General features: G+C 43.2%; 1 protein-coding gene across 7 annotated transcripts in view; it reads left to right on the top strand.

Annotated features, from left to right (window-relative positions):
* Positions 1 to 21,208, top strand: part of KCNMA1 (potassium calcium-activated channel subfamily M alpha 1) — a 1,226,483-nt gene that overhangs the window by 1,030,753 nt on the left and 174,522 nt on the right. For all 7 annotated transcript variants that reach the window (XM_069240804.1, XM_069240805.1, XM_069240803.1 and 4 more), the window contains 2 exons: positions 2,324 to 2,548; positions 9,462 to 9,654. In XM_069240804.1, coding sequence (XP_069096905.1) covers positions 2,324 to 2,548; positions 9,462 to 9,654 — 418 coding nt within the window. The remainder of the gene's footprint in view (positions 1 to 2,323; positions 2,549 to 9,461; positions 9,655 to 21,208) is intronic.

Below are 21,208 nucleotides of genomic sequence, written 5' to 3'. Positions count from 1 at the left end.
GATAACCTAAGTGCGATTTTTTGCGAATCGCAATTAAGTAATCGCTATTGGAATGTATGAAACTCCAGGAGTTTCATTCTGCGATTCACAAGGGCTCGCAAATGGACCTACCTCATTAATATTCATGAGGTAGGTCGCACTTTGCGAGCCATTGCGAATGGCTAAAACAGAGGGATGGTGGCCTGCTGGTCTCAGCAGACCACAATGTCTGTGATTGCTTTTTCAATAAAGCAATCTTTTTTTTTTAAATGCAGCAAGTTTTCCTTAAAGGAAAACAGGATGCATTTCAAAATGAAAAATTAAAGTTTTCATTTTTTAAGAGTAGGCAGTGGTCCGTGGAACTACTGCCTGCTCTTAAAAAATTTTTTTGCATGCATTCACAAAGGGGAAGGGACCACTTTCCCTTTGCGAATGGGTTACCACCAATTTGAAATTGGTGGTAACTCTGACTGCTTTGCAACCTCATTCATGGTCACAAAACAGTCATACATACCTCTGCGATTTGATATTAGGAAGGGAGGCCCTTGACACGCCCCTTCCTAATACCGAATAGGTATGTAGTCGCAAATCCAATTTGTGATTCGGTAACAAGGTACTGAATTGTCAATTGGATTTGTTACATACCAAAATGTTGTTTTTGCGATTGCGATCGCAAAACACTTTGCTACATCTGGCCCTCTGTGCCTTCACCTCTTCTGCCCCAGTCTGCACTAAGACCACATCCATCTGCCTCTCCCTGGTAGGTATGTTTTCTTGCAGGTCCCATATGCTGGAAATAGAGATAGGGAGTTAAAGTTGGGGTTAATGGAACACCTCTCCTTCCTTTCCTTAGATGTCTACACTTCTGGGAGAGCAGAGGTGAAAGGGCCCGTGGATGCTGAGGGCATTCACCAATTTTAAGGTGACCTGGCCTAGGCAACCAAAGTATAGATCTTCATACTAGGTTGACGATGTAGCTACTTTAGTGGAGCCCTCATGCTGTCTGCCCGGCAAAGATTTGGGGATGGCATGTGGGTGAAGGATGCAGGCAGGATGCAGGGAAAGACACAGGGCAGAAAAGGTTATAAATCTGCCACAAGGGAGGAAGAGGTTTGTAGATTTAATTTTGCACTACTATGATTTCACACAGCAAACACTGGTAGAAGAATATTATTTTGCTTTACCTCTCACAGGAGCAGAAGTAAAGTGTTTCCCTTACAACTGTGATTACCAGGAAATAGTGACCGGGCCAATGGTGGTGCTGTGACCCTGTTGATGTCCTGAGTATGAATGGTTGAGCTCAGAGCACGGTGGCACCTGCCAGTTGCTCACTCTTTGGAGCTGCAACCCTAGCACAGTTGCTGCCCCCTCTGCTCTTGCGGGAGCAGATGGTGATGGTGAAGATTAAGAATGGGAAGGTGTCAGATTGTGTTCTTATTATGTAATTTACGTATGTCCTCACCTCACCTAATCACCTTAAATTCCCCTCACCCCCAAAGATAGGGGGTTATCCAGACATACAAGAGGAGGGGGCATGAGTGGCTGACTAGAGCTGGCAACAGCCATTTTTTTTTACCAGGGGTGTCTGAGAATTCAGGAAACATAGCCATGCACATGTACAAATGAGGGTAGGAATCAGTATGTGCAGCATGTACCAAATTTGCTACTACTTCCTTATCAGTAATGATCCTCTCATGGAAAACTGCAGTACTGCCCCTTGGTTTTCAGTACAGAGTTGAACAACATAATCTGGTGTAGATTTTGACAGCATGGCAGATCGAAGTTCAGTCATGTCAGTCAAGTTATCACCTTGTCCCTCGCAGACCACCATACTTGACTGACTGCTGCTGGGTGATGGATCTTTGAGAGTACCTCTGTGACTAGGGCGACCAGAGGTCCCGAATTTCCCCAGACAGTCCCGATTTTTAGAGGACTGTCCCGGTGTCCTGATGCTTCTCTCAGTTTTTAATAAATGTTCTGGTTTTTTGGACAAAGGTCAGATAATCTAGGGGAAGCATAAGTTAAAGGTATGCTCTCCTTTAACAGACACCTACAAAGTATGAAATAATTGAAAGTAATTTAACTGTTATTGTCAGGCAACACTGCCCCCTGTTTGCTCCCAACAGAGTGGGGAGCGTAGAGAGGTGGGTGGGGCCAGTTGTGTGTGTGTATATATATATATATACACACCCACACATGTATAGGCAAACACTCACATTTGAGCATTGTTCGTTTAAGTGTCCTACCTATGTATTCATTTCTCAACAAACGGGAATTCTGTTTTCTGTTTTCAAATGTAACCATTAAAAAGTAGTAATTCCTCCTATTTGACCCCTTCTTACAGACACGGAGCGAAGCTGCCATGACCGTTCTTAGCGGCCACGTGGTTGTCTGCATTTTCGGAGATGTGACGTCGGCCCTGATTGGCTTACGGAACCTGGTGATGCCCCTGCGAGCGAGCAACTTTCACTACCACGAGTTGAAGCCGATTGTCTTTGTGGGCTCGGTCGAGTACCTGAGACGCGAGTGGGAAACGCTGCACAACTTCCCAAAGGTCTCCATCCTGCCGGTGAGTCCGCACCACCATTTTGATATTCTTTTTAATGGACGCGGGGGATGACAGGCTCAGTGAACTCCTGTGTTCTGTTTTCCATTTGTCTGGCTATTGGCCTGGGGTGGTAGGTCTGTGTTACATTCCCTCCCTTGCTTCTTGTGAAAAGACACCCCAGGAGACCTTATTACAAGAGATGGGATCCTTGTCAGCCGTGTTGGATTCCATGTCGAAAATGAATATCCCTCGCTATCAGATACAGTAGCAGTTGTACGCGTGTGTGTTCATGTGCCCGCGCGTGAAGGCAGTTTTATGTCTGCACTGGAATGACAGCTTGACAGTAGTTGTTTATGACATTATTAATGCCTACGGAGCCTGAGCTGTGTTTTTATTTCTAATTAATGTTTAACTCCTCTGGGTTTGTGTGTTCTTTACCCACTCTCTATACGTCGACGGGCCCTAGAAGTATATGGTGCATTATACATGGTATGTCATTAGCCGGTATAGTCTTGACTGAAGGAGAAAAGCCTGGCCTTGAGCAAGCCCATAGCTGATTCAGTCTTCCACTTGACAATTCTGCAGTAATCCACAGCCAAGGAAAAGAAGTGTGTAGTTACTCAAAGGCATGTTTTGTATTTTATTGCTCATTCGCTGTAACAGCCTATTCTCCTGCCTGTTTTCCAACAGCTTTTAATAATCCGTTTTTGCAGGATCTCACACTGCCCTATCTCCACAAATTATTTTAAAGTGCATTGTTCTCCCTGTTTGGTTTTGTCCATATTGTTTTCAATTCTTATTTCTGGCGCAAAGACTCACTGGCTCTTCTTGGACAAATAAAAATACCTTTTGTTTGAAAAGAAGCTGTTTTCATGGTCTGTTGATGCACCGGGTACAGCCCAAGGTCACATTTCAGGTACCCTACTGGCATTGCCTGAAAGTGGCCCATTTAATTGTGTGTCTTGGGTAGAAATGCATTTTACACATGCTGGTAAGGTAACATATATCTGATCAGAATACAACAGCCTATGTTAATGCCTCTACTTAACCAATACGCTACAAAACACAAGTCCTTGGGTAGCTGAGGACATATTTTATGAAGTATTAGTGGCATTTGTAAACCTTACTGTCACCCATACGTACAGCCTCATAGCACTATAGGTGGTCCAGGTTTACACATTATGGCTTTCTGGGACCCCCATCTTAGACTGGAGTAAACTTCATTGTGTGCATATATGTTTGGGTGTTATGTTGTAGTAAGTCTCTAGGTTAGATGGTAGTGTCGTATTCAATGGGCTGTGGGTGTAAAAATCGTTTTTGGGGTAAGGTCCTAATGCATTTCTGATTGCTTATACATATCTTAAGGTTGCAACGTGTTAGAAATCCTATGGTAATTTCGGAAGGGGCTTGGGGATGTTGTGGGAGAATCATTCCTACCAAATTGTCTTACCAGGGTTGAGATTGTATTTCATTGTTACTTGCCATGGCCAACAACCAGGTAACAAAGGCAAATACATAAAAGCCTTATAAAGGTCTGATGGAGCCTACCGGAAGCTTGCCTTCACCTTGTTTGGCGGTGGGCTGTGCCTTCATGTATTGCTGTCAAGGTATTCTTTGAACAGGGCCATTTTCAGAAACTTGATAAAGAGCTATTTCTCTCAGAAGATGGGATTTAGGGAGCTACCGAGGAGAGATCTTGCCCTGCACGTTTGGGCTCTGCCTCTTTGTTTAATCTTCTTGACATTAGGCTGATGAATTTTGAAGGTAATAATAGATTTGAGGCTCCTGAGAGGCGTGCAATGCACGGCCAGTTACTGTTGGAACCTAGAGCCATTACTTCAGAGGATTTAGGAATGGCACAGGTGATTTGAAAGTAATACTGAAGTCTATCAGCTGCATGCTGCTATTTAAGAGTTGGTTTCATATTGTACTGTCTTGTTTCAGTACATCTGTCTGCCATTTGCATGGTCTCTGTCGCCTCTCACTGGGGAATTTTGGGGGTTCTCTGGATTAATGATGCTGTGCATTGGAGCTTTGTGGCTGATTACCAGGAGGAGTACCTTCAGTTGGAGAAACAATAGGAAGTTGGTACCCTTTACTTTCTTTTCTAGAAATGGGGTCGTCACCTAGCCAGTAGGGTCAAGTGAAGGTTATGAACGTGTATGCATTTATTCAGGCTTACATGACTCACACTTAGCTGGAAAGCAACGGAGCGCTTTACAGTAGAGAGGAATGAATGTTTCAGGATTGTCTACACTTGGCTAAAGCTAAAGCTGGGAGGAACTCACCGTTTTTATTGTAGGTAGAGGAAATACTCATTGAGATTATGTTTTTCAGCTCCTTTCTGCAAACTATAATTGAAAGTGCGAATGAAAACGAGAGCTTAATCTGTGCAGTATGGTTCATTGAATGTTACTATATTGCAGTTGAAATATTGATTTATACTAATTTGATTCCACTACATAACCTGTCAAAACATGGTCGCAGTATGTACATATTTATTATTTTTTCCATCCACACTTACCTTGCAATGCAGTTGTAAGGTCCACGTAGAGGATGCAATACTTTTGCAGATCAATATTTCAACGCCTAAATAGTGGTAGACACAGTATATTTTTTTTTTAACAAAGTGTGTATCCTTTGAAGACTTGTTTCCTGGTTGTTTTCCTTTTTGTGTATGTCAAGTTCTAATCTGCTGGTGTCATACCTTTGTGTGTGAACTGACCTCCTGATATGGTGATATTTTCAGCCGGGTGAGATAGCATTGTTTCGTCATTGCTGGTGATTCAGAGTTTTTACAGAGCTTTACAGGGTTGAAATAAAGAGTCTAAATCTTATTAGGCCTTTAATAAGTCAAGCAAAAGTGTACTCAGCACTTAGTCATTGACACATTTTGTGGATAAGTTAGTTGTTGTCCATGTCCTAATGGAAAAGAATAACAACTTGGTATTCTAAAGTCAGCTTCACAGAGACAAGTTTGGGAGGGAGAGTTGATACAAGGTTGATTGTATCTTCTTGGAGATGTGATTTTGAAGTGGTAGTTGCTGTCTATGATGAAGGCTGTAGAATTCATGTTGATGACCGGGAGAATAGATTCTGCCAGGCTTTCCCGGAAAACATTTGAAGGTTCTCAGTAATTCTTTTGATTTAGTTGAACATTTCACTTAATCACGAATGCAGGAGTTTTTCTAGCAGGTGGCAAAGAGGTGGAATTTGGTAATTGTAAGGTTAAATTTAAGGTAGATGCTGGTCATTGAGGAATAAAAGAGTGTAAGGTATGTCTTGAGTAGGTCAATATTCGCTCTTGAGGAGACGTTCAGATAAAGTTATATGTCATCAACCTACTGATGGATAATGATTGGATAATGATTCCATGATCGGACATATGGCCCCTCAGAAATTCTATATAGAAGCTGAAGGCCTCTAATGATAGAATAGACCATTTGTGTACTTGGTAGGCCACAGGTCATTGTTAAGATCTGGAGAGTCCCATCTTAATGAATTGATGATGGTTGGACAGAAACAAAGGATACACTAATATTAATTTAGTGAATCCCTTGCAAATCCACAGGATGATAAGCATGGTTTGATGGCTTTTTTTGATGAAGGCCAAAAAGAGGCCCATCAGGACCAAAAGGTAGGAGTCTTTATTGTCTATGGTGAGAGGGCTGGTCTGTGCTTTACCATAATTTGGGCAGTTTGACATGGTTGAGGCTGGCCCTTTTTATTAGCGGAAGTATTTGCCTTGTTTGACCTGAGCTTTGCAGATACCCTGTGAAATGCAGATATTGATTATTTTGAATAGTGATTCTTCAGAAAAGGTTTCATGAATGTGGGAAGGCTGATCTCTTCATTTGTCATGGTTTTAAGGAACATGAGCATGGTGCAGGCTTAATGTGTGAGTATTTTGAGAGCGGTCCATTTTAGAATGTTACAAGAAAAGATTGGAGGGATGTTAATTGTTTGTTTGATGTCAGTAATGTGGTGTTGGATCTTGTCAATTTTGTTGAGGAAGAACTGATTGATCACATTGCCGTACTCTATTGACCATCTCTTCGGTGAAGATGAAGTGTTTTTTGTATATCCCACCAGCATTAGCTTTGTTTTGGACATGTCGAGTCACTAACCCCAAATTCATTTTTATTGCGAGGCAGAGGTATGGATGCAAAGTTTAACTGGCCATCTGATGCACAGACAAGGGTTAGTGATCAAGGAGCTATTTTCAGGCATGCAAAGAGATTCTTGGCTGCAAAAGCAGTCTCAAAGAGTGTTTCTTGAGAACGACCTGTAAACGTATGGCTTTTCAACCAATACATTGGGAGAGCCTCTTGCAGAGAAATATAGAGTGGTGATTTGAAAAGCTGCTATAAATTTACCTACAGCCTTCCGCCAATTGAATTTTTTATCTATGAGAAAAATGTTTAGGTAAAGAGATTAGCTGCTCTTCCATGGATTTCTAGTTTTGTGATACTGCTCAGGCTCTGTTAAAAGTCTCAGAAAAGTAAAACCTGTTAACTTTTTTCTGGTTGGGTGTGCCTTTTGAGAGTTTGCTTGTATTTCACACTTCTAAGTTGTAAATTAACATATAAATAGATTTTAGATTATATCCCTCGATCCGTTGTCTGTTTGTTGTGAAAACATGTCTTGGGTGTGCTCAACAAAGTTAAACTTGGATTATCAAAAATGCTTCTGCTTCATTTGAGTCACAGGTTGTCTACTCAGGGGTAGACATTTTCAGATAGAATGATTCTTATGTTTTGTATTTGGGAATGCAGGTCATTAATATGGGATTATTTTGGGATGACTTTGTTATAAACTGGGAACTGGTAATGTAGTACTGCTGTGAAGAATGCATTAACGTCTGCTACTTCCTGCTCTCCGTCCTTCCCTATGCTAACGAAGCATATATTAGAATCTAGTTTGAATTTGTGATCAGTAACGCTGTCGCCTGGTCCTTCTGGTTCTTGCTTGTGGCTCCTCTTGGTGTTTCTGTTCCACATGGTAATTTCCAGGAACTGGGCGGGTGCATTGTGAAGTAATTGTTGGTCATGTAGTGGTTAATAGGTGAGCTTTGCACTTGCACTGTCAGATTTCTGATTATGACTAGCATCAGAGTTACTTCCATGAGGGTAGTGACATCATCGCTCCTCACTTGTGAAATTGTACATATATTTTAGAAATGTGCGTCGGTTTATGTTCCCACAAGGTATGGGGTGCTGAGATATTTTAGATTTTATACTGTCCTCTGGTAACACAGATGCCCCTGTGGTGAGAGTTTATTACTTGAACGCAAAGCTTCTACACTACCGCTTGAACAGCCAACCTCACTGTTGCTTGCTCCGTCTCCAGCTCCGTTTTTTACTACGATTAAACACTATAGTCCACTATTTTCCCACATGCTTATGTTCTGTTGTTGCACCCCAATAGCTGGGTAGGCAGTCCACCTCAGTCTCTTCTTAACTGATTCTCTTCTGTCTAATACCCTTTGCTGTGACAGCTCCCTCATCTCTCTCCCTTGCACCAAACCATAACTTTGAAGGCTCACTCTCAGCGCTCTTCTCTATCTCTTGGCCTCCATGGGCACTGTCTTCTCCTCATCACTGCCTTACTCCTCTGCCTTGGAACCATCCCTAATAATGATAACCGCCTCTTGCTTCCTGCCCCATCACTCTTCCATTTGGCATCACCTTGCCTTTTTCTCAATGGATTCTTTCCTCTAATTCAGGACCCCTACTCCCCAGCTCTTCACTTCATTCTGTTGCCATGGCCACGCAGCCCCTTCTCTGTCATGTGGCATGTCTCTCATGAATGAGACCGTGGCCCCTAGCTCCACGCCTGCCACCTGTCCGATGTTTCTCCATCTCCGTCACTCGTGTCCCTATAGCGTCCAGTCCAGTCCTATCTCTCTTTCCCTTGACAAAGCACCCACCTCTGTGCTCTGTATTAGTGCTGGTAGCGGACACCGCTCCTGATCCATATCCTGAACCTTCATTGGGATATTCTTGCTCTGAGGTGCCCCGCCCTTAACATCGCCTCTCCTGTTCCCATTAGACTGACTGTTGCTTGTATCTTCACAGTGTAGGGGTCTATCCCTATTTCCTTCTCCAACCACCTCCAACCCCAGAGACACCACCACCCCTGAGGCCTGTGGCGTCACTATTTGCAGTTCGGCTGCTGTGCACCTTTTTCATCACATTCCATGAGATAGGGACAGTCTATCACACCCCTTCACGGGAACCTGACCTGCTAGTCTCTTTATCCCCCCGCCCTCCTTTTAATTCATGCCTTCAATTCCGTGGACGCAAACAGACCCGCATATATACTTCCCTCCGGAGGCTTCCTCTTCCGCCAAGGGCTCCTTTCTACTTTCGACCACAGCCTACGGGCTACCCTTGAAACTCCCTAGGCACATTCCACATAATCTCCTCCAGGGTGAAGGGGATTGAAACACACACCGCTCATGCACATGCTCAGTTTAAGAAATCACTGCGGTCGTACAGACGCTGGCACTGGACAATACAATCCTGTCGCTCCCCAGGCCTTTTTTAATGTCTACACACACTCCTTTCCTCCACTAGTGACCCCTCTATTGTGGCGTAACTGTACAGTACAATTAAAATTCCCATAAGATTAGAATTTTGTTTACAAGTTTAGATGCACAGCACGAGAGCAGGCAGCACTGACATTCATTTTAGGTCAGCCCAGCCGCATGCCAGGTCATTTATATGTGGCACAGCGGGTGGTAAAACATGCCAGCAGCACAGCTCATCACTCTACAGGCCTGGTATCCGAATGCCTTGCACATTGATGACATACAAGCTCAGTATCCGCAGCATTGAAAGTACACATTTTAGTCATCTCCCCGAGTTTCTTTGCTTCTCTTTAATTTGTATTTCTCCTCTGTATTTATTTTTATTTTTATCTTTTGCCAAAGGGGACGCCATTAAGCCGCGCTGATCTAAGGGCCGTCAACATCAACCTCTGTGACATGTGTGTTATTCTGTCAGCCAATCAGAATAATATTGATGATACCTCGCTGCAGGACAAGGAATGCATCTTGGCGTCACTCAACATCAAGTCTATGCAGTTTGATGACAGCATCGGGGTCTTGCAGGCTAATTCCCAAGGTAAGCACTGCCCTGTAATATGTTCCTGCCGCCCCTGCAGGGGACATGAGCTGACAAGTGGAATGTCGCTCACTCGGGGATTCAAAGAAACTTCCATCAGTTCACTTGACAGCCAAACGCGTGGTGATGGGTGCTTTTTAGAATGTTTTTTTTTGCGCTGCTTTCCAGATATTGAAAATAAAAGTTGGAGAGGTGTTGGCTGGAGCCAGCAGCACAGACGATTCTGAAACTTTTCTTTTAGCACATAGGGCCAGATGTATGTATTTTTGGCTTTCTGATTTCCTAATAGCGAATAGCGAATCTTTATGATTGGCTATTAGGAAATTGCAAACTGGGATGTACACTGTTTGTGATTCCCAATGGGGTCGCAAATTACCTACCTCATCGATATTCATGAACTAGGTCGCAATTTGCGAACCCATTGGGAATGGCCACACTCACAGGAATGATGGCGTGCTGAAGACAGCAGACCACCATGTCTGTGATGTCTTTTTAAATAAAGCAGTTTTTTTCCAAACAAAAAAATGAAAAGTTTTCCTTGTCATTTTTTCAGATGAGACTGTGGTCCGTGGGACCAATACCTGCTCTGAAAAAAATATTTTGCTTCCATTCCCAAAGGGAAAGGGGTTCCGTGGGCTCCCCTGCCCATTTACGAATGGGTTACCACCAACTTGAAGTTGGTGTTAACTGCTATTGTTTTGCGACTGTATTCATGGTAGCAAAACAATCTTACATCCCCCTGCGATGTGCTACGAAGAAGGGATGCCCTTGGCACACCCCTTCCTAATAGCAACCCACAAACCTATTCTACAAGTCGGTAACAGGTTATTGAGTCGCAGAATAGGATTTTTACATGGGGAAAAGCCTTTTCCCGGTCGCAAATAGCCCGATGGGCCGTTTGCGACCGGGAAAAGGCTTACATACATTCGGACCATAGTATCCTATTTATCCATCTGTTGGGAGAACCTTTTTTTCTCAATACTAGTTTTCAGAAGTTATAGTTCTCAAGAAGGTTTGTGAAGTTGGAGTCTTAACAGCAATTACTCCTGTCTAAAAGTGTTCCTCATTATTTCCTCTGATTTCCTATCTCTGACACTTCACGCTCTTGTTGCTTTGGCCTGACAATTGCATGACTTTGTACGATTCCAAACTCACAAAAGGTGAAGAAAGGAATGCTTGCAGTTTGTGTAAACACTGGTAATCACTCGACGTAGCATTGAAATCCATCAATTTTATTCCCTCCATTCCACCTCAAGACCCAGTCATATGCAAATCAGTCTTGAGCCTGCCTCATTATGGACAGTCGAGTCCGAACTGCCAGACCTGGTCCCCCTGAACAGGAAGACAAGCAACCCAAGACAAGTTTTGCCCTGATGGGAGCTCTTCAGTCAGGTGTCACTTAGTTCCAGTGGCACAGTGAGCACGCAATCCACATCTAGACATAACCCGACCATTTAGGGCGGTACATCAAGCACACCACCCAACGCAGCCTGGTGACCAAATAATCACATACATTTATTGTTGTCAAGAGCCAGCAAGGTTTTCAATCATTTGCCACTCATCATACTTTTTAGTTTGTTTGCTGTAGCCGTATTTCTCACATTGTGTCCTCTTGGGGGTGCTTTGTTACAAAGCAAATTTAAAGGCAGTTTTCTTCACATAATGGTAAATTAGAAGCATAAAGATATGTAAATTAGGGTACAGGTAACACTGGCGTGGTGGTTAGGCAGAGTGAAGAAAAATCTACCAAACCTAGTGGTCGTGGAGAAATTTGTATTGGTTTCATGTTCAGGTCCTGTGACATCATTGTGCAGGCAATCCGCTAAGTACAGCAGCACATACTTAATGTCACTGTAAATGGTGGTTGCACAACTGTGTGGGTGGGGAAAGTATTATCAAAATAGCATGCTGAAGCTATTATGGTCCTCAATTGCACGATGCAAGGATAGACAATCATAATGTTATTAATTAGTAGTTAATTCTAATGCCTCGACCATGGTTTCTATTTCAATAGACATGATTATTTGGTCATTGTGCCCCCTGTTTCTAGTTATCAATCGAAGGCTTGCTTCTACAGATCAGCCTTCCTGGGGGTTGTAACCTAAGCATCTCAGCTTTCTTTCTCCTCTGCCTGTAAGTCAAGTAAAGTTTGTAGTTTCAGGGTGGAGAGTTTGTTTGTGTTGACAGTTCACTGGATTAAGAGCTTGTTGTTGAGAAATATTTTAAAGGATGGTCAAAGTGGGCTATTGGCCAGGGCTCCCACTTTCCAAGAGACCCCCTAGGAAATGTATTTTGTTCTCTCTATCACTTGCCTTTAGTTCCCCACCCTCTCTCTGCCTGTGTCTACCACTATCTCTGACTCTTTCTCTCTCGCCCAAAGCAACCCATATTTTACTTGTTTTTGTATGACGTCATTTCAGTAGGTTCAACGCGTAATTAAATTGGTTAGCAGCACAATGTGACAGAAAATGAGTAATAAAATGCAAAATTATTACGAACGGAGACCCCTAAATATGTCTTGCCCGGGGCTTGAACATTCTTAAGATGACTGCTGGGATCTGTGTGCAAAGCTGCGTTGTTGAATTTCGGGTGGCCAATACAGCCTTTCATTGCCATTGCATTCTGTAAAAGTAACAGTTGTGCTATGCGTGCCATAACTGCAGGAGCAAACTCCATATAAAACGCGAGTTGTTATTATTATGCTTGGCGAAACTCCAAAAAAACAGTGCTGACATTACATGTGATTGATATGTGCTATGAAATCTGTCAGGGCCTGGTGGCACATAAGTGAGAAGGACCGTGAAGTGCACTGTAACATTCGGCGACACCATTATGTGCGCGGTGGAAGGCACACTTCAGGCCAGACCACAATAATACAGCACCACTGCCACCCCTGCTCGCCATCCTTCTAATTAATCACCAAAGGAAAACGACAGCTGTTCCTGCAGGAGCAACATGGTTTAAAGCACCGAGTCTTCATAGGAAACATTTTCCCAAGCACTCTGTTGTTTGTAAAAGATTTTGGGGAGTCAATGAAGACGGAAAGCTCTGGAGTAGAGCACCATATCCATGCTTAAGGGTGTAGAAAAAAAAAAGCATTGGCAAAGCCAAAAGGTTTCGCATTTGTTTTTTTCTTATGCATTCTATCTCACTAACTGGATTATAAATATATTCGAAAAAGGTTATAATTATGTTTGTTTGAAAATTGATAAACCGTTAATAGTTTTTATCTCGTGATGCATGTTGAATTAATATCTCAGGGTTTCAAACTCGTAATTTTTACCTTAATTAATATGGCATTGTATTAGAGTATAGTAATGTGTAGTTAGTAACGTGCCACTGCACCTGCTGCACGATTCAATCATGCCCCTTTTAACTGCCAGGTAACCACAATTGTGACTGCCTGTTTAGTTGAGAAATATAGCAATATTTGGTGTAAGGAGAGGCTATGACAACTTTTGGTCCCGGTGCCACTGCACCTGCTGCACCATTCAAATCATGACCTTAATGCCTGCAAGATAATTTCACTTGTGACTGCCAGTTTAGAAGTAAAATGTAGTAATAATTTGTGTTTAGTGGGGTTCCTAGAGCTTTTGGGCACAGTTCCACTGCACCTGCTGCACCATTCAAATCATGACCCTAATGCCTTCAAGGTAACTGCACTTATAACTGCCTGTTTAGAAGGAAAATTTAGTAATGATTTGTGTTTAGTGGGTTTACTAGAGCTTTTAGTCACGTGCCATTACACCTGCTGCACCATTCAAATCATGTTCGTAATGTCTGCAAGATAACTGCACTTTAGTGCCTGTTTAGTAGTAAAAGCCTGTTTAGTAGTAAAAGTTAGCAATAATCTGTGTTTAGAGGGATTCAGACGCCTCGTGGCACCGGAGCTGCTGCACTTGCAGCACCACTGAAATCATGACCCTATTGCCTGTAAAATAACTGCACTTGTGCCTGCCTGTTTAGTAGTAAAGTATTGCAATATTTGGTGCTTGCAGGAGTTCTGACAGCTTTTGGCTCAGTGCAACTAAACCTGCTGCACCATGGAAATCATGACCCTATTACCTGAAAGGTAACTGCACTTGGGACTGCCTGTTAAGTAGTAAAATATAGAAGTATTTGAGCCCATATTTATTAAAAATGGCGCACAACTGTGCTAGCGCAGTTGTGCATAATTTTTTCCCCACGAGCTAACGCCTTTCCCGAATGCCATCCGTGCGCCATATTTATAAAATGACGCATGAGGGCGGTAAAGAATGACTAGCATCTCAAAAAAAGACGTTAGCTGATGACGGATGGCGTAAGGGAAATGGCGCTAGTTGGTCAAAAAGACGTTAGGCTGATTAGCGGCAAAATATCTGCTGCTAGTCAGCCTAGCATCATTTTTTGACGCACAAGCAGCTAAAAAATGACTCCTTTCTAAGTACAGACAGGAGTCATTACCACTTCCCCAATGCCCACCACATGGGACCAGTGTCCCCAGGGCAGCCCAACATCCCCAGTGACAGCCAGGTGGCCCCATGTAAGGTGCCCCCAGTGGCACACCACACACATACACATACACTTACCTGCAACTTACCTGGGATGGGCCCCCTCCTCCTGTAGTGTCCCTGTGGTGTGGGTGGTGGTGATGCTGGAGCTTATGGTGAGCATCTTTGTGCCCATTCCATGGTGTTTCCCCATGGAAATGGGCATACCTGCTCATTAACGCCTGGTCTGACCAGGCCTTAAATAATGGCAGGGTTAGTGCCATTATTTAGGTCCGCTTCCTACTTGCGCATCGTTCAGCGTCGGTAGTTAAATATGCCACTGGGGGGCTAGCGTCTTTTTTAGGAAGGGAACTCGTACCTTGCATCTCATTGACCCAAGGAGGGTTGGTGCTTTCTAGAAATGTCACTAACTCATATTATTTGACACTAGATGGGTTGAGCGTCAAAATATAAATATGAGTTAAGTTAGTGCTGCTTTAGTGTCAAAATTAATGACGCTAAGGTGACGCTAACCTTCTACAAATATAGGGTTTGGTGTTTGGAGGGGTTTCTGTAGCTTTTGCCCCTGGTATCACTGCACCTGCTGCACCATGAAAATCATGACTCTAGTGCCTGGGAAGTAACTGCCCCTGTGACTGCCTGTTTAGTAGTAAAAATTAGCAATAATCTGTGTTTAGAGGGGTCCTGACACCTTGTGGCACCGATGCCACTGCACCTGCTGCACCATTAAAACCATGACTCTAGTGCCTGCAAGATAACTGAACCTGTGGCTGCCTGTTTATTTTTTAAATATAGCAATATTTGGTGTTTAGAGGTGTCCTGACAACTTTTGGGCCTGGTGCCACTCCACCATTCAAATCATGACCCTAATGCCTGCAAGATAACAGCACTTGTGACTGCCTGTTTAGTAGTAAAATAGTGCACTATTTGGTGCATAGAGAAGTTACAACAACTTTTGGCTCCGATGCCACTGCACCTGCTCCACCATTCAAATCATGATCCTATTGCTTACAAGGTAACTGCACTTTTGACTGCATGTTTAGTAGTACAATGTAGCAATCTTTGATGTTTAGAGGGGTTCAAAGCGCTTTTAGCCCTTGTGTCACTGCACCTGCTTCACCACTAAAATCATGACTGTAGTGCCTGCAAGGTAACTACACTTGTGACTGCCTTTTCTGTAGTAAAATATAGCAATATTTGGTGTTTAGAGGAGTTCTGACAACTTTTGGGCCTGGTATCACTGCACCTGCTGCACCATTCAAATCATGACCCTAGTGCTTGCAAGATAACTGCACTTGTGACTGCCTGTTTGGTAGTAAAATATTGCAATATTTGGTGTTTAGAGGAGTTATGGCAACTTGTGGCTCTGGTGCCACTGCACCTGCACCATTCAAATCGTGTCCCTATTGCCTGCAAGGTAACTGCACTTGTGACATGTAAAATATAGAAATATTTGGTGTTTAGAGGAGTTCGGACAACTTTTGCGCTTGGTCCCACTGCACCATTCAAATCATGACCCTAGTGCACTTGTGACTGCCTGTTTAGTTTTAAAATATAGCAATGTATGCTTATAGAGGTTCCTAGAGCTTTTGGCCGTGTTGTCACTGCACCTGCTGCACCACTTAATCATGACCCTAGTGCCTGCAAGGTAACTGCACTTGTGTGCCTGTTTAGTGGTAAAATTAAATTTATCAATTATCTGTGTTTAGAGGGGTTCTGATACCTTGTACCACTGGTGCCACTGCACCCACTGCACCGTTCAAATTCTGACCCTTATGCCTGAAAGGTAACTGCACTTGTGACTGCCTGTTTAGTAGTAAAATGTAGCAATATCTGGTGCTTAGAGGAGTTCTGATAACTTTTGGCACAGGTGCCACTGCACCTGATGCACAGTTCAAATCATGACTCTGGTGCCTGAATAATACCTGTACTTGTGACTTCCTTTTAACCCTTAGCTGCTGGGCCTCCCCCCACCCGCAGTGCTGAGCCCTTTTTGGCTGTTTTTGGCTATTTGGGGTAGTTCGTGCTTAGGCCCCCCATAACTTTTAATCTACATAAGCTATCCACACCAAATTTGTGTCCTTTTTTCCAACATTCTTGGGACTCTACAGTTACCCAGAGTTAGTGGGTTCCCCTGGAGGAGACCAAGAAATTAGCCAAAATACAGCTGAAATTTATTTTTTGGGGGAAAATGGGATAAATGTGATGCAGAAGAAAGCATCTGTTTTTTTTCTCTGCAAATGGGATCAACAAAGAGTTTGCGTTGCTAAAATTACCATATTCCCAGCTTTTAGGAACAGGCAGACTTGAATCAGAAAACCAAATTTTCACCACAATTTTGGCATTTTACTGGGACATACCCTATTTTTACTATTTTCTTGTGCTTACAGCCTCCATTCAGTTAGTGACAGAAATGGGTGTGAAACCTATGGTGGATCCCGTACAGCTAAACATTTCTGAAAAGCAGGCAAAAGTTTAAATTCAGCAAGGGGTCATTTGTGTAGCTCCTTCAAGCTTTTCCTATAGAAAGTAATAGTTGAAATAAAAAAAAAATGAAATTGAGTTGAAAAAAACAGCCATTTCTGTCTATGTTTTCCTTTGTAAATGTTCCAGCTACGGGAGATTTGTTTGAAGCGATATACCATTGCGTCTGGTGGACCCTTCTGGTTGCAGGGATATATAGGGCTTGTAAGTTCATCAAGAGTCCAAGGTATCCACAGCCAGTAAATGAGCTGCACCTTGCAATGGTTTTACATTCTATGCCAGGTATACAGTCATTCAGTTGGTAGAATATGAAGAGTGAAAAAAAAGTGTCAAGGGAATCTATGTATTTCTGAAATGGGCACAAGATATGGAGTTTAGAAGTAGTGATTATTTGCACATATCTGAACTCGGGGGTACCCATACTAGGATGTGAATTAAAGGGCATTTCTCAAAATGACTTCTTTCTTACACATTGTCTTACATTTGGAAGTCACGAATGTAGAGAAAGGCAATTGGCAATAAAACTTGTTCTTCTATTCTGTGTTCCTCCAAGTCTCCCGATAAAAATGGTACCTCACTTGTGTGGGTACCCGCAAGCAGCAAAGCCTCAAAATGCAACATGAACACATTACATTTTTCCACTGAAAACTGACTCGTTTTTGACAAAGTGCTTAGCTGTGGATTTTGGCCTCTAGCTCAGCTGTTACACAGGGAAGCCTAGCAAACCTATACTTTTTTCAAAACTAGACACGTAGGGAAATCCAGAATGGGGTGACATGTGGGACTGTCACCAGGGTCAGTCACCCAGAATCCTTTGCAAACCTCAATATTTGGCTTAAAAACACATTGTCCTCACATTTCAGCGATGCAAAGTTCTGTAATCTGAGGGGAGCTACACAAACTTCCTTCCACCCAGCTTTCCCCCACGTCTCCAAATAAAAATGTTACCTCACTTGTGTGGGTAGACCTGGTGCCCGCAGCAGGAAACGCCCCAAAACACAACGTGGACACATCACATTTTTCCAAGGAAAATGAAGATGTTTTTGGAAAGTGCCGAACTGTGTATTTTATCTTCTCGCTCAGTCGGAACCTAGGGAGACATAGCAAAGCTATACCTTTTAAAAAATTGACACCAAGGGGAATGCAGAATGGGGTGACTTGTGGGCTCTCACCAGGTTCCGTCCCCTAGAATTCTTTTCAAACTTAAAACTTTGTCTAAAAAACACATTTTCCTCACATTTCAGCTATGCAAAGGCGTGGAATCTGAAGGGAGCTACAAACTTCACTCAGCATTCCACCAAGTCTCCCGATAAAAATGGTACCTCACTTGTGTGGTTAGGCCTAGTGCCTGCGACAGGAAAAGCCCCAAAACACACCGTGGGCACTTTACCTTTTGGCCAATAAAAACGGATGCGTTTTTTGCAACGTGCCTAGCTGTGGATTTTGGCCTTTAGCTCAGCCGGCATCCATGAAAACCTAGCAAATCCATACATTTTTCAAAACTAGACACCTATGGAAACCCAGAATGGGGTGACCTGTGGGACTATCACCAGGGTCAGACATCCAGAAACCTTTACAAACCTCAAAAATTGTCTAAAAAAACACAATTTCCTCATATTTCAGCGATGCAAAATTCTGGAATCTGAGGGGAGCCACAAACTTCCTGCACCCAGCATTCCCCCATGTCTCTCAATAAAAATGGTACCTCACTTGTGTGGGTAGGCCAAAATCATGCAACAGGGAAGGGCCCAAAATGTACTGTGGCGACAATGATAACTGAGGTAAGTGTACTAATTGGTTCTGGGATCTGGAACCATTTAGGGAAACCTACCAAACCCAGACATTTCTAAAAAAAAAAATAGACACCCAGGGGAGTCCACGTAGGTGTGGCTTGGTGTGAATACCTTGCAAAGGTGAAACGTTGAATAACAACACTATTTTTCCTTGTATTTCTGTTAAATAAACTACAGGAATATGCATGGATCCACAAACATCTTACCGCCTAACGTTCCCAAAGTTCTCCCAATAAAAACGCTCCCCCACTGGTGTGCCTGGGCCTAGTGCCCATGACAGGAATGGATCATACGAGTCAATTGTAGTCCTTGCATGAGGGCTACTGTTGACCCTGGAGTGATCCATTCCTGAGGCGGGCACTAGGCACAGGCACACAAGTGGGATTGTGTTTTTATCAGGACAAGTGGGGAAACGCTGGGTGGTAGAAATTGTGTGGATCCCTGCACATTCCTATAGCAAGGGAAAATAGTGTTTTTAATCAACGTTTTACATTTGCAGGGTATTCTGGGTAAGAAAACTTTGTGGAATCCACACACGCCACACCTCCATGCACTGCCCTGGTTTCTAGTTTTCAGAAATGTCTGGGTTTGGTAGATTTCTCTATATGGCCGCCAAGCCCAGGGCCAAAGACACAGGTGACCGTCTTACAAAAACAGCCTGTTTTGTGATAGGAAATTTAGATGTCTCCACAATATGTTTTGGGCCCTTCCCTGTCACAGTCACTTGCCCACCCACACAAGTGAGGCAACATTTTCCTCTGGAGTCTTAGGGGATTGCTGGGTGGTAGGAAAGTTATGGCTACCTGCAGATTCCAGGACTTTGCCTCACTGAAATGCCAGGAAAATGTGGTTTTTAAGCAAAGTTTGTGATTTCAAGGGGATTTTGGGTGAAGTAAAACTGGTGAGAGTCATGTAGGTCCTGCACCCTTGGACTCCGCTGGTACTAATATGTTAAAGTTAATCCACCACTCACACTGGTTTGTTTTAGCAGCTCCAGACGTTATGGTTTCAGAGCATAAATACTTATCAAAGTATCTGAATATTGAAACCAAGCCTTCTGAAGGTGATCCATAAATACACTTTACGGCACCAACCTCTTTATGGTCCATTTACACGCCATTCACGCACAACACACACACTTTCATGCGCCAGCCAGCCATGGTCTCAATCCAAACAGTCATTGCACTCACATCAACTTACTATTGCCAGACAAGGGCCCATCACATTCATACACCACAGGACGGAATAAGTTTGACTACATTTTAGCACCTGCCAGGTAACCTCCTCCTTCTTCCTGAACATTACCAAAGGCATACATAAGGACCCTTAATTAATGGCTCCCATGACAGCCACATGAGGCTCAGGAAGACATGTTTTTCATGTGCCTTTAGCGTACTCACTGTGCCATATCCAACTCCTTCTAGTTTGTGAATACAAGTTGGGGGCTTCTGAGTATGCCTTGTGAGGCCTATGCTATGAACTGAGATGGCATATCTACCTTTGAAACTAAGGCAGACATGCTTGGGAATTTTCACAAAGTTCCCTAAAGAGAACGTCATAAACTATGAAGAAGGGTAGTGATTGGCACTCTGGGTAGTCCGTGAAAACGTAGCATATGTCCCACCACCATTATGTGCAGTGCAATGACTGTAATGCACTTATTGTACAGCAACTTGAACATCTACTTAGTTCTGCTGGAGGATGAACATGGCAAGCAGGTGAAACACTGACCCATACGTGTCATTGTCCTTCAGTGCCAGCATGGCACCAATGGGTTTGAATCCATAGTGTAGATGATGTGCTGCTGTACTACCTTTACTATCTGCCTTCTACCTGTGCAATATTCTTGGGAAAGCACACCTTCCATAAGATTTTTGTACCTGTTCATGTCTTTGTCCTCATCAGAGTCCTGACTAATCCTGTATAATTGCCAAGTGAACCAATACTAATGCCTTAGCTACTTGAAGCTCAAGAGAACATGTCTTTCATGCGCCATCAGCACACTTATGCTAAATTCAACTCCTTCCAGTTTGTGAATGCAAGTGGGGGGTGTCCAAGTATGCCTTGCGAGGCCTATTCCTGGAACTTAGCGAGCATACCTATCGTTGAAACTAAGGCAGACATGATGGTGAATACTACCTAAGGTCTCTAAAGTAAAAACCCAAACAAATATCCCATGGGACTCATTCACCAACACGTCTACTTGTGCTTTGAAAGTGAAGCTACAAATTGAGTTTACTTTCAGACAAGCAGAATTGTTGGTGAATATGTCCCACAGGACATTTGTGTGACGTATTACACTTACTCTGGTTGTTGGCAATCATGGTCGACCTTGTGTAGCATACATAAGTTCCCTAACAAGCACTTCAAAATGTAGTCACGCCTTTAACATTTTGCCACACAGGTACTCCCTGACAATGTGGCATATGTTCTGTCCACCAGAATGTGCAGTTTAGGAATTATAATGTATGTTAATCGAACAGAACACCTACCATGTTCTGACGGCATATAAAGGGGTCGAGCAGGCCTTAAGGAAGTCCATGATTTCCTGAAGTAGATGAACTAAAATTCTGTGGCTGCTTGCCCACTGAAGCAGTAACCTATGGAAGTTCGTTATGAATGCACAGCCACTGAAAGGTTTACCCAACGGCAGCTCCACCTCAGTCAATTTCCAAGAGCTTTGGTTTAGTCTGATACAACATAAAGCAAGTAGGAAAACAGAGGCCTGGCTGAGATGGGTACTGGGGACAGTAATAAAGACTCTCCTGCTGCTTTCCATTCTTCAGG

The sequence above is a fragment of the Pleurodeles waltl genome, chromosome 6 (assembly GCF_031143425.1).
Source record: "Pleurodeles waltl isolate 20211129_DDA chromosome 6, aPleWal1.hap1.20221129, whole genome shotgun sequence".
Taxonomy (NCBI): Eukaryota; Metazoa; Chordata; class Amphibia; order Caudata; family Salamandridae; genus Pleurodeles; species Pleurodeles waltl.
This window is presented reverse-complemented; position numbering and strand designations above follow the sequence as displayed.